This window comes from Corapipo altera, unplaced genomic scaffold, assembly GCF_003945725.1.
Source record: "Corapipo altera isolate COAL_440 unplaced genomic scaffold, ASM394572v1 1b, whole genome shotgun sequence".
Taxonomy (NCBI): domain Eukaryota; kingdom Metazoa; phylum Chordata; class Aves; order Passeriformes; family Pipridae; genus Corapipo; species Corapipo altera.
Window position 1 is genome coordinate 611,486 of NW_020884881.1, and position 14,325 is coordinate 625,810.

Sequence of the window (14,325 nt, forward strand, 5' to 3'; positions counted from 1 at the left end):
AGAGGAGCAGTTAAAAACAGAAACAAAGACCCAACTACTAGCTGGGTCTCAAGTGTCTTGGGTTACAGTCTTAGTTTTCACTATTGCCCTGCAGCAAGCCTCAGGTCTGACCATCCACTTCTCATAGGTTTGTGCTTTGTTTGTTGGATTAGGATCTTTCAAAGGGACAAGAGGGAAGGCAAATCTCTCTCAGAACATTTGACCACGTTATGACTACTCCCTCTGTTTCCAAACTGCACTCTTTCCTTCCAGAGCCAAACCAAGTGGGCAATAAAACCTTTCGGTTTATGGAATTCATTTTCTTTTTTCAGGAAAGTCACAACTCTTACACTGTAATTTAGACAGAGTGTATTTGAGATGATCTGATTTGCCTTGATAAATTCTGCTGGACACTCAAAGCTAAATTTCTTTTTTTTTTCCCCCTCCTCTTCTTAGTTTTCCAGCATAATCAATTATTTGATTGATTTTTTTCCACCTTAAACAGCTACTGTGCTATGAGCTTACTCCCTTTGTCCAGTAGTGCCACTTTTGTACTCCAGTCCCTCAAAGGGGTATGATTCTCCCCTGTAGGAATATCTGAGGCTGAGAGAGTGTGAAACAGAGGCAAGAAAGGCAGCCTGAGTGTAATGGGGCTCGAGCACCTCCATCTCAGGAAGAAACTGGGATCTTACATGTCATGAAGAGCTGGCACTAGCATAAATTCCAAAATGAAAAAATGAGAGACACACAATGACAAACAACCTGTCCTTTGGAGCCAGATGTGAACAAAGAGCTTAAGAGCCTTTTGGCCCAGGTAGTGATAGCAAAGCCACGTATTCAGCTAAGCAAGGCCCTCAAGCTGAGACAGGCTGTGAGACACCATGCTTTCATGCCTTCCTGGGGCACAGGGAGATATCATACATCTGTTCTGTAGCTTTCCAGTTTAGTAGTTGTCCTTGTGCCCAAGAACAAAACTTACTAAGCAAAATTAATCTACTAAGATTATAGCTGAAAATGATGTCTGTATATACCTATGTATATATGTATACAATTATATAGATGGGGATGCTTAAACAATTTTTGAAGAATCTTCTCCTGTGTGTCTAGCAAGAAGTATGCCAACATATTTCATGCACATAGAAAATGTGTAGACACCCTTTCAATATAACCATCTATGTGAAAAACCAAATCCCATTCATGTGCATCTCATTAGACTGTAAAGATGACATGACAACAAAACAGAGGATTTCAAATTTATTTTTCAAGCAATCTTGTGTATTAGATACAATTATCTTTCCAATAATATGCAAAGAGAACTGAGAAGTATAATCTTCATACAAAAAGAATAATAAATTCATTTAAGTCTAAATGTAGAAAACAAAATGCAGCATTGCACTGGGAAACAGAAATATACTTCGATACAAAATGTTTCAAAAATAGTAGCAGTGTTTCTTGAAGGAAACACTGTAGTGCTCATTCTTTAGTGCTCTAAAAATATCAGATACTTCTAAAATTCCAATTTTCTTCGCATACTGCATTTCCAAGGCAGAAAAGCAAGTACAGTGTATGCACATATACAGAGTCACAACTCCATGGTTGTGTATTTGGGAGCTAAGGGGGGGGGGGGATCAGAGAATTCTAAAGTAAAATCCTGGTCTCACCAAGCACTGGGCTGGAAGGGACCAGCAGATGCAAGTATAACTTTAATCCTTAGCTGTAGGTCTTTAATCTACATGGAGAAGGAGGAGGCAACAGAGAGCAGAACATTCACTGCATTCATCCTTAGCCCAGCTGCCTACACTATCCATACAACAGACCAACAGCCTGTAAGGTCAGTGAGAAGTGAAGTAACTTTGTGGAGCCAGGATTTCGTCCAGTATATGCATGGCACTGTAACAGAATTTCATCTGATATATGCATGGCACTTTAACAGAATCCAAATTTGACATGACAAAAGCATTCAATGGTTCAGTATTCTCTTTGAGAATAATACTCTGCCATTCATTCTTCCTTCTCCCTTTGGCTCCTTTTACCTAACTATTGCAGCTGCTACTTCATTGCATTTACACAAAGGAAATCCAAATCCTGAGTAGCAAAATTTGGAGATCAAAACTTGAATTATTGCTATGGCTAATTTTCCTACTGTGCAAAACAACACCTGGAATTCCATCACCTCAGAACTGTAATTGCAGCACTATGGTTCTCAGGAGGTAAAAGGCTGTGCGTTTATCAGCAAAGTGCACTTGTGAGCAAAGTTGAAAGCAGATAGCTTCCAGCATCAGTATTCAGCTTTAGAAAAGGGAAGTTCTAGCCAGTTGCACAGGTACCAGTGCAAATACTATCTGCCCACAGCATTACACCTCACAGACCTAACTGTGAAGTTTAGGCCATGCTTGCATTGCAAGGTGGTGTAGAAATTCCTAAGCAAAAGCCAGAGAAGCAGCCCTGAACTGGAAGGAGGCAACTGCTGCTTTGTTACAGAGAAGCTGCACTTGGGCTAAAGTTCAGTTCTGGACTGATGTGGCTAAACTGCAGTTAGAGGGGGGCTGACACATCTGTGCAGCACAGCACTCAGCAGCAAGTGAGTTCGCCCACCAGCAAACTCCCATCAGTCTAAAGTGGCCCTGTACTGAGTAGTATGCATAGGCTCCCAAATGAATACTTGAAAAGCCTGATAGCAGAAGGGCATAAGCTAACTTAAAAAGTGGCAATTTAAAATTCTAAGCCTACTGCATTTCAAAGCTGCATATACCACACAATCTATTCCCTTTGTAACAGTACTTAACCTGGACAAGGCACACAGTGTAAGTGGAAGGACTAAACATCATTTGGAGCAGCTTCTAACCACATTAACTGTTGTATTTCTGTATTAACTGTAGAATGCCCTTCCTAGCTGCCTAACTGTTAATGTGCTCTCTCCACAGCACAAGGCAACATGAAACAGCAGGTATTTCAACATATTGCAACCAGCTTCCACTCTGTAACAGGAAAGGGTATGGGGAGGAAGCTTGCTTTAAACTTCCTCCCTCCTCCAATTAATTTAAATTTACACTCATTATAAATGGATTAAAAAAAATATTAAGATCTAGGTTTGAAATATTTAAGAACTGAACATTTTTAAGATTTAACAGGATCTTATTTGCTAGTAGTGCAGAATTTCTAAACTATTTCTTGCATATTGTTATTGTGAAAATATTCAAAAATACTGTTAAAGGGGAAGGAACAATCAGACTTAAAATTTTAAATATCACTTTCATCTCCATTATTCTGAAAAATTTTTACCACATGAACAAGCAAACTTCATCAACGGAATTCATTAACTAGACTTTTCCACCAAAAGAGAATCCACTAATAGATACTTCTTTCAGCTTAAATTTGTCTTAATAACCCTATACAGTTGGAAGATAAACTATAACAAAAAAAAAAAGAAAAAACAAACCTAACCCTTCCAAGATATTTTAGAAAAAGATCTAAGGAAAGACCTGATCAATGCTGAAACGCGTACATGAAAGCTTATCAATTTTCAGAGGAAAATACCAAAATTCATGAGTATCTACAGTTTCTACATCAAAGCAGGTTTTATGGAAGGCAACATCTGTGTATGAAATGGCAGGTGCTGCCTTTAGCTGGTTCAAATCAAGATTCTTAAAGGGGCGGCAGAGGTTGGAACCAAACAAAGCCAAGACCTGGTTACATCCACTGCTTCCAATTACTGTTTGATAACACTGTGAGTACTGTACACAATGCCTTCTGCCCGAACACGTTCAAGTATTGGTCCATAAACATTCTTCGTCAAGGGTATAACCATGCCTTTGGCAACTATTTCACCTGAAATAAAGGTAGAAAAAACCCATTGAGTTAGCCCAGAGTTAGGGCTCTACTAGGTTTACTCAGCAAGGCTTTGGTAACTTCAACGTGGGGCTTCTGAGGGCAAGATCAGGGTTGCTGTGCTGGACTCAACCAGCTCTGACCGCACAGCTGAGCCCCTTAGCCACAGATGAGGTGCCTCAGGGAAAACGTATTTAAGAAAGAGCAAAACACTGAATAGCAGTGAGGAAAGAAGTGTGAGAAACAGCCTTGCAACACCAATGTCAGAGCATGAGTGGGAGGAGGTGCTCCAGACACTGGATCAGAGTGTGATGAAGACTCTGCTAGAGCAGAGGAAAAGTAGGAGGAAGGAGCAGCAGAGAGAAGCAGTTATGGACTGCTCACAGGTCCCCATTTCACAGCTCCCTGCACTGCTCAGGAGAGAGGGAAGAAGTTAAGAAGTGAATGGAAAAGTGAATTTGAGCCTGGGAAAAGGAAGTTGTTGTTTTAATTTGTCTCTTTTTTTGCATTATCGAAACCTGTTTAATTAGAAATAAATTTTCTCCCAAGTTGAGCCTGTTTTACCTATGACAGTAAAGAGTAAGTCATCTCTGTCTTCATCTCAACTTATGAGCTTTTTCATCTTGTTTTCCCCCCATACTGTTGAGAAGGAGGAATGAGAGAGTGGCTGAGTCTGACGGTCAGTCAAGGGCAACCCAAATGCAAAGATTAATATGCAATTATATAAATTTTCATTTTTTTTCTTTTTGCATATATTTAAACATGTAGATCTATCAGTCCTGGCATTAGGTTCTCACACAGCATCAGTACTGTACCAAAATAAGGAAAAAAAGTTTGGAACACATTGTGGCATACACAGCTTGAACTTAATTCATAGAGCTGTGACACAGCAGCTGAAAAGCAGGTGAAAAGCATCTAAACCTTAAAAATTTGAGTTGCTGGGACTTCTTAAAATAAGAACAACAACAAAAACCCCATAGTTTTGCTTATTTTGGTTAGCCATGAGAAGAGCAATGTTCTAAAGATTAAGTGCAACCACAGGGAAATAATATTATTTCTTTCAACACAGTAATGACTAGGAAGTTTTCTTGTTTATATATATACAACATGATCAGGTAAGCCTCAAATTTCGTCAATCCCAAAACTAGCTAGTTTGTTCAGCACAGGTGTATGTTAACCTGTTTCACTGTGGCATAATCAATTGCAATTTATCATGCTAAAGGTTTCCCCTACACCAGTCTAAGATTAAATTGCTTAAAATCTTTATGGATTAAGTAGGAAATTAAGAGTTGTCACTGAACAACCAAACATGCAGATTAAAAATTCCTGTAAAGAAGACAGGAAGATTCTGATAAATTTTAAAAAAAATATACATGTATACACTTCAGAAACACTATATATCTGCTTTCTACAGCAGAAAGATACAGAAGGTTGCAATACTGTTACTGAAGTCAGAATAGCCACTTACCATCTAGAACCATCTTCGCAGCAATAGCTGTGGGGTATCCTACTGTTTTAGCCATTGCAGAATGTCCTTTGTTATCTCCATAGACAACCAGATCAACAAATTTGTCTTCCAAATGACCAGAAGGATGCCTGAGACCTATTTCATTTCTCATAATAATCATATCTCTCTCTCCAGTACCTAAGAGAAAAGGGCACAAACTGTATTTCAGGTACATCAAAATGAGATTCCTGAGGAGCCAGGCACTACACATAGACAGCATGTGTATCAAGAAAGTGACTGAAAGCAAGGACTATTAAGGAGGACAGAATACTAAGATGAAACTAAAACTGTAACAGGGAAAGAAAAGAATAAATTGGAGAAGTAAAGAACATCACAATACATTAAAAACCCTAACATGAAGGTTTATTAATGAAGGTGAGCAAACTAATCTATCTACAGCTGATAAAAATATGGACTTGCTCCACTCAAACACATGAGAATAATTTCTCACATACCAAAGGGCAACTTCATCTCCATGTGCTTTGCAAGAGCCCCCACAATGGAATCTGCTGCTGGAACTTGTTCATCTCCCAATAAACCTAGCCTGGCAGAAGAAATGAGAAAGGCTTATATCATTGCCTATCAACAGCTTCATCTCAGTTTTATCATTTCCAGCTTGTTCAGCATACCAGTTTAACAGTCTCAACATGAACCAAAATGGCTAGAATTGCAAACATTTTATTTTTTTTTTAAACGTCAAAAATCACTGGAACATTTTTACCATTCTACTGCCTCCAGCTGACTTTTATCCTTTTCCAGTTTGCTAAATACAGCTTCTTTAAGAACATGGTGCTCAACAGGAGACTTAATTCCAACCAGTTTGCACATGAGCTCTTTCTGCATTAAAAAAAAAAAAAAAAAAAAAGGTTCATGAAGATATTTTTTCCTACCTCTTTTCAGTCAAGGTTTTGGGAACCCACTGCTCCACTAAGCTCAGTTAAAATTCAGGACTTCTGACAAGACAGGTTATGTGTAAGGGAAAGTGAGAAAATGTGAAAATCTTAATCACGTCAGGTGAGAATAGGGTCTATCTTTTTGTAAAACACTTTGTACCCCACCCCTCAGCTGCTTCCCCCTACTTTTTAGTCTTATCAGTTCCTCTGGTAGTACAGAAAGAACATAGAAATCTGCATAAACAAGGAACAGTGGGAGGATGTTAGGATAAAAAAGAAGACAACTGGAGACTGCCATGATATCTTTCAGTTGGATTAGAAATTAAAAACGTCCTTCTCAAAATGAAGGAAACAGACTGATGAGATGAACAAGGCTCTGGCAATCCTGGGAGTATTACCAAAGAGCTTTCTTAAGATTTTTTTGCGTATCTGAAGGCCATTACTTAGATGCTAATTATTGCTTCCTTCATTCACAGCAAGACAGATAATAAAGAGAGCTACGAGCAAGATATGAAGCAAGAAAGAACTGCAGAGTCTCTTTAGAAGCTCAGGCTGGCCCATCTCTTCTGCTTCCCAGGCAGAGGAGATAAAGGGAAAATACCAAAATGTAAAAACCTTGCTAAGACAATGTTTGCAGTGAGAGTAATGAGTTTATAGTTATTTTCACAGATTACATAACACTCTATACTTATTCACTGAGGCTAGAAAGACTAGCCTCAAACTGAACCCTAAAATTCAAACTGGACAAAAATTATCAAAAAAAAAAAAAAGGTAGTTCTCATATGGCTGCCCAAAAACTCCTTGAGTTTGGGAAAATAAGAACTACTGTAAGTTAGTCAGAGACAAGGAAGACTTTGCCCTCTTGACCTTCTGCTTTCTTGGTTCCAAGAACAGTCAAGACATTCTTAACTGGAAATAATGACATCATCAGAAAAATACTGTGTTGTCCTCAGACCATTACACAGCACAAGCCTGGTATCTTTTTCCAGATTAGTGCTTAAAAAAGCACAAAGATGAAGACAGATCTGAATTTTGTTCACCTGAGTAATAAACAGTTATTCTCTCAGGGGTTTGCAAAAGCGAAGACAATTTTTCTCAGAAGGCAGACAAACAGACCGGGTAAGTAATAAGATCTCTTTACCCCATATTGAAATATGAAATTCCCTGCTTTTTCCACAGAGCCAACCAAAATGCTGATTGTCAAACGTAACAGCAGCACATCAGAGCAATGCCTTGGCTGCGATAAAGATGAAGGCAACCAAAATCAAGGCAGAAAAGCAGCATAACAGAAGACAAAAAAAATGCTGTCTGGAGTTTTAACAGAAAAATAATATTTTAATATACTCCTTTATGCACGATCTCTTATTTCTTGATGGCCTAAAACATACTTTTACACTGAAGATCATGTGCCAGTACCAATATGGACACCGCAAACTCACAGCACTGAAGGCTAGACTCTGAGTAACAGAAAATTTAAGACAATTTATAAAGACATGGCCATGGTTTTGTCTAGCTAAGTCCTGAAAGCCTCCAATGTCAGAGATTCCAAAGTCTCTCAGGGAACCTGTTCCAGCACTATATTACATTCCTACTGAAGAAAGTCTTCGAATTTCCAGGAACAAACATCAGAGAAGATCAGGATGCAATACAAGATTCAGAAATGCTAAGTACATCCAAGCCTAGCAGTAAGAAAACTATGGATAAAACACAGGAAAGAAGGTAGAGTAATCAGACTAACTTACCCAGGTTAGAGGTGGCGTGGTTGAGCTTAGCAAAGGGTAAGGATCTGGGTTAATTAATCCTAGTTTTACAAAGCCTCCCATAGTTTTGGAGTATCCCTGAAATAAAAAAATAACATCATTAAATATAATAAACACTCAAAAATGAGGTATTTGTCCTTCATTTGAATGTAATGATAGACAAAACCATGGCAGTGTTAAGTGTTATTCTCTTGGCAAGTTAGCCACAAAAAGTCAATGTCAGTGGGGTTACTGCCTTTCCCAGGCCCTCTCCACCCCTTCCCTACTTTTCAATCCCCTCTTTAATGACTTATTCTGTCATAAATACTTCCATGGCAAGTACCATTGGTTCCTGAGATCAAAGGGCTCAGCTGGCCAGCACTAGTTCAAAGTCCAGCACATCATTATAGGCAGGGTTGTATCAGCCAGCTGGCCCATAAACAAGCTACCAAACAGAGAGCCCAATGCTGAACTCTGCTCACTCCAGTCTTACACCACTGTGATTGTATCACAGATCAAATCAGATATACTGATTTTAAAGATAAGAATCCTGTGTGTTTGTTTCTCTCCTTCAGGAATATCAGAGAGACTACCAGGACGTATTTAAAAGGGTTTGACAGCAGTGGAATGGTACTGCAAAAGCAGCAATAGGCTGCACAATAAAAGAAGTCTCAATGGACTTCTGCTTACTTTTGTTTGTATGCCCTTAACACTGCCACACCTCTGCTGCATACCTGAAAACACTTACATGCAAGTGACTAGAAACACTTAAAAAGCAGAATGGTGGAAATAAAGCACTCTGAAAGAGGGCTAATTATAATTAGGAGCCACTTCCATCAGCACTAGGTTATCAGCTCAGATGGCCTTGCAGTGAGATCCTTCTGTGTGACACCTGTTTTTAAACTGAGTCCATTATCTTTCTAAACCTATTCTTTAAAAGGCACTTTGAGAAGATGATTGCTTCTGCCGCTGAACAGATTGCTTCCTGCTCTGTAGAACAGCAGCATGTGCAAAGGGCCAACAATACCTTCTGCCCTGCTCAGCACCACGTGCTGGGATGCAGGTACCACGCAGGTAGAGGTATGGCAAGCTCTTCCACACACCCCTACCAACATCACCCCAACCCAAAGTGCTGGGCCTGCTTTGAGCATTAAGAAAGCAGCACAAACAATAGAAACAGTACTCTTGCAGCACATTGACAACCACTCGTCATGTCACTCTGACATTTTTGCAGTTCCTTGTGCTAACACTTTTACAAAAGAAGAAAATTTTACCAGGCACCAAATGGAAGAGTAGATACTGTCATATTAGGACTCCATTATAAGATAGATGCCTTCCACATATTTTTAGCTTCTGAACAAGAGATTGTATCTAGACTGACAATAAGAGAGCTAGTGCAATTTGTAACTCTTATTCCCCCACACTGGCCTTACATCTTCTTTTGCTAAGCAAACCTCCCTCCCTCCCAGAAATAAAGAAAAAATCCTGTTGTATTACAACGAAGGAATTATGACAGAAAGGACATACACATTCCTCAGGCCATGGACAAATAACAGTAACTTAAACCTTGGTATCAACCATCATTCCAAAGACATGTTATGACATCCATAAAAGCTTTTTCAAACCTTCAATATGGCTTTAGATTTATTCCTTCATAACGTATATTGACTGACAATATAATTTAAAAAAAGGAAATCTGAAAGAAAAAAGATTCTGTTTTGATTCTGCTTTATGCACCTAACAAATGAAAGAAAAAGAGTCGATCAGCTAGAAGGCAAACACATTTATCTCTTAACATTTTACTTAGCTGGCCAAAACTATAAAGCTTCTGAAATTGAAGATGCCTAGTTACTTAATGAAAAACTTTCTCAGCTTCATGGAAAACCATAATTTTCTGTAAGATCTTTACATTATGTTTTTCATGGGAATATAAGCAACAAAACTGTAAATTCAAATTTTTATCAAATAAAGAGAATAGATCAATTCTTAAAACCACTTAAACCATCACATAAACCCACTAGAATTATTTAATTTTTTAAAAATCTTCTATTGATCTGACACCAAATACAGAGACAGACTATGCAAAGCCCACTGACCAGTTGCTTAAAATGAGTAAAACTTTTTTTCTGGTTTGCAACAAATACCTGTTAAATACAGCAAGTAAAGCTATATTTAAAAAAATGAGATATGTGCTTTGAGTTATCTCAACTGCAATAGTGAAGAGCTCATAAATAGCAAGTGCAGAGCTATAAAAGGCTGAGTTTTAAATACATAGTTTTCTTGAAATTACAACATTCATCTCTTGAGGAAAACAATAATTTCTAATAATAACACCAACAACTTACTTTGTATCTTAAGGTGCCTCTCAATAAAGTGTGAGCTGTCTGAATACCATATGGCTCAGCATATTTTGTACTATCTCTGTTAGGAAAACCTTCAAGATTTAATCCTGGGAAAAAATCCATTGGAGTGACAGAATCCAGTAATGCTCCTCCAGCTGGAATATTGATAATCTAAAGTTTTTGAAAGAGTAAATATGCACGTATTAATACACTTAATAATTAATATTATATTAAATAATTACTATAATATTAACAACAGTAAATAAGCAAGTATTATTTTGGGGCACTATTATTCAATTTATTTCAGAACACAAAAGATAAAGTATGCTCAAAAACAGAAGAAACATGCGTAGTGTTTCAGGTGCAAACAAAGGCCCAATCTAAATTGTGAAGGGAGACTGCCCCATATGCTCCCTGCTTTTTGGTCAAATCATTTATTATCTTGGGGGTTTTTTAAGCAGGAGGAGAAGGCAAATATAAACAGCATAGTGGGGGTGGTTTCTTCTCTTTTTAAAGATTAAAATAAAGATACGAAATTGCTGCCCATGTGTATCTTTACTTGAGGCTACAAAGCACAGAGAGAATACACTATTGAAGGGAAACAAAAAAAGACATTGACGAGGTCTATTATCACTCCCAGCCACAGCCTTGAACCCTGCTTCCTTCAAGCAGCTAATGCCCAGATCTGCTGTGCAGCATCAATGAAAACTCATTTTCTGACTTCTGAGCAAAGGGGCAAGGTATACTTCTAGAAGGAATACTAAAGCAATGAAGCCTGTAGCTATGCCAAAAGATCATCTTGTGTTTGCCAGACAAGACAGGTGTGTGAAAGAATCCTACACAATGGTCAGACAGATAAGCATTTAGTGGCAAGGAGAAAAAAATTGCAGAATTTACTGACAAGCTTTCCCAGTGCTCTCATAATGAATCATTCATATGTATGATCTAATTTTTCCTAGCAATAGGTGAACCAGATCAGAATTAAATCAGAAACATTTTCACATTTTCCATGAAACCCTTTCATCTTAAACTTCTAACTATGTGTTTTTACTTTTTAAATAATGATCCAATATACAATCCTTGAATTTCTCCTTTCTTACAGTAGAGCACCAGAATGTCATGATAAAACATCTCAAAAGATTTCTAAGTTTTGTAGATAAAAGAGTTTAGGTAATTAGCTAAACTTTGCAGTGGTTATACAAGGCAGTATTGCAGTAACTATTCTGAGCAAGTAACAGTAGAAACACAGTAGTAGAAACAGGAATCATGATGATGGCTTGCAATAGCTTTGCACAAATCAGTTACAATCTTTCCATAAAACAGATGCAGTGCCATTTGAGAGGTTGCACAAACAGATCATATATAAAACACATAAAAAACACTTCACAAAACCCACTCAGTACTACAGGTTGCACCAAAAGAAAAAGAAATCAAGAATTCTGCTATACACTGCACAATTACAAAATGAAGCTGTTTGGCTTAAAAACGTGACTAGACAGAAAAGAAAGTAGAAGGATGCACTCTCACTTTTGTTTCACAGGGTCAAAGACAGGGCAATTAAGTGGCAAAAGCAACACCCAACAGGTCTGGAAGTTGAACCCAGAATACCAACTCCAATCCAGTGCTTTAGTTATTAGAACACCTTCCCTCCTTGCAATCAGTTTCCATGTAGTAAGTAAGAATTAAGCTGATAGCAGTCAGTCACCATCATGGTCCAAATATGGGACTAAGTCATGTATGCAACTGGCTTAGGCACCTGACTGACACTGGCTTGAAAGTAAATAGCACCTTAAAAGTTCTAATTCCCTTCTTAGCCCAATACCACCTTCTTTGTCTGGTTTTAAATAAAAATATTCACATTATTTCACCTCTCCATCTTTTAAATATGTGGCAGACTGAACTGTATTCAGCAACACTCCTTGTGGACTCCAGCTGAACTTGTATCTCAGAGGATTGTCAGAGTGCTCCGGAGCTGGCAGGCCACCGCAGAAAGAAGTGTAGGATATAACCTGTCAGATTTATCCACAGGAAAGAAACAGTGAAGACAAGACAGACCAGGATGCAAATGGCATCCCCATTAGTTCTTAAAATTTCTATTGACATTATCCCCTAAATGGGTCAAATCAGAAGAATCTACAGTGAAAAGGGGAAAATAAAACAATTCCATTGAGAAACAGTGTCAAGCTGTCCTGCTGCAGACACTGTCCATAAAGGAGAGGAAACCAAAACATACACTGGGGTATGGCCATCTTAGTCGAAAAAGTAAAATGTCCAGCATCTGTCACATATCAGTTACACATTAGTAGCCACCAAATTCCAAGCACCAAAAAAAGTAAAATGTCCAGAGTCTGTTACACCTCAGTTGGGGTTAAAAAACCAACTTTACTAATAGAAATTTGGCAGAACTACCTGCTAACCTTACCGTAGCACCAACTTCTTTTGCCTTGTCAATGCATTCCATTGCCAACATATGGTCAAGACCAGGATCCAAACCCATTTCACTGACAACTGTAATACCAGCAGCTTCTACACTAAAAATAACAGAAACACAGAGTCGTCAGAATATTCATTATTATTACTGACCTTTTATTCCATAAATCTGTCCAACAAAGGCCCAGTGAATCTTCCCCAGAGTAAATTCTGGTCTCTATCTGCAGCTTGTGGAAAGCAAAAAAAACCAAAAGTAGATATTGAAACCTGAACAGTGACAACTGTCTAAGAGCTTTCTAACTTTTGATTCTCTTACTTCACTGCAAGACCTATGGGCTGGTGGAAAAAGAAATTCCTCCCAGCTACTCCACATCCCGCACTCTCCTGGACAGTGCTATAATGCAGGAAGGTAGTAATGCAGAGGGCAGCACAGAGATAGTCCTAATTGTCCTGAAGAGGTCCTGCAGGTGAGAGGGATTGAAAGGCCTACTTTCCCAAATTAAAAGTATTAGTTTTCTTTTTTTTTTTCTAGTAGGTGCCGTCGCTCTCAGAGGAGCTCACTTATCACCACAAACTGAGGATTTATTTTATTTTCAAAATCACTTTGTGTTTTGATAAATGACAAGTGCCTTTTCTTTTTTTTTTTTCTGAAAGCATGCCATGACGTCAGCAAGAAGGGGAGGAGGGCCCCTAAATCTACCTCCTTGTCTGCAACACTGGTTCTCTACCTGTCTAGCTTTTTCTGTTTTATCTTTTGTAAAGACACAGCATGTACAGTTCTCATCTCACTTGAATGTGCTTCAGATTTTCTGGTATCATGACTGAGAGGAGCACCTAGATGAAGCTCCATGCCAAAACAACTCCCAAGCACATAGTAAGTAGGACAACAGAAACATTACAATAGTTAGAGCTGTCACCAATTTGAGAATAATACAGTGTGCCTATCCAAAAGAAGGGCACGAAGAAGGAGATTACTGTAGATACAATAAGCCAAGAATGAGTTTTTATTAGGGGAAGGCAAAGGATGACAAACAAGCTTGCTGTTAGAATAGGACAGCCCACCTGCTCCAACTTGAACATCAGATGATCCTGACAGGTCTGAGGGGAGAGGAAAAGGAACATTAACATGAAATAAGATGATGCATGCAGGAAAGTACATTTCAGTGTTTAGAGCACTAGTATAATGAGGTTGGGGTATGCACTCATTGCTCCTCTCTGCCACATGCACCTTTAGGGAAAAGTACTTAGTCTTCCAGCACAGAAAGGAAAGGAGAAAAAACCACAGAAAACACTAATTCACACCAAGCATTGCAGGTGTAACAGACTGCAAAATATTCAGAAAATGCTAAAAAAGAAAGCAAAACCAAAGAGATGCTACTGTCACACCTACCTCTCCTGGAGTTCTTTCATAGCTGGTGTTAAGTAGCTGGCTGTTACCAAGTTCACTTTGTTCTCAATACATTTCTTAGCAACAAAAGGATGTGCTGAATAAGGCAGCAAACTACAAATGAAGGAGAATTATGCAACATCAAAATTCAACCAGTTACTTATGCTGTCACTAGAAAGACACTCACAAATGTTTTTTGTATGCCTACAAAAGAGCTCAA

The 14,325-nt window shown here is 38.4% G+C and overlaps 1 protein-coding gene across 2 annotated transcripts in view; it reads right to left on the reverse strand.

Annotated features, from left to right (window-relative positions):
• Window positions 1-1,218: 1,218 nt before the first annotated feature.
• AASS (aminoadipate-semialdehyde synthase) overlaps window positions 1,219-14,325 on the reverse strand; it is a 28,793-nt gene continuing 15,686 nt past the window's right edge. For both annotated transcript variants that reach the window (XM_027639791.1, XM_027639790.1), the window contains 9 exons: window positions 14,109-14,219; window positions 12,711-12,819; window positions 12,157-12,297; window positions 10,292-10,459; window positions 7,950-8,045; window positions 6,036-6,151; window positions 5,770-5,858; window positions 5,276-5,452; window positions 1,219-3,807 (listed from right to left, as the gene is read on the reverse strand). In XM_027639791.1, coding sequence (XP_027495592.1) covers window positions 3,689-3,807; window positions 5,276-5,452; window positions 5,770-5,858; window positions 6,036-6,151; window positions 7,950-8,045; window positions 10,292-10,459; window positions 12,157-12,297; window positions 12,711-12,819; window positions 14,109-14,219 — 1,126 coding nt within the window. In that variant the 3' untranslated portion in view covers window positions 1,219-3,688. The remainder of the gene's footprint in view (window positions 3,808-5,275; window positions 5,453-5,769; window positions 5,859-6,035; window positions 6,152-7,949; window positions 8,046-10,291; window positions 10,460-12,156; window positions 12,298-12,710; window positions 12,820-14,108; window positions 14,220-14,325) is intronic.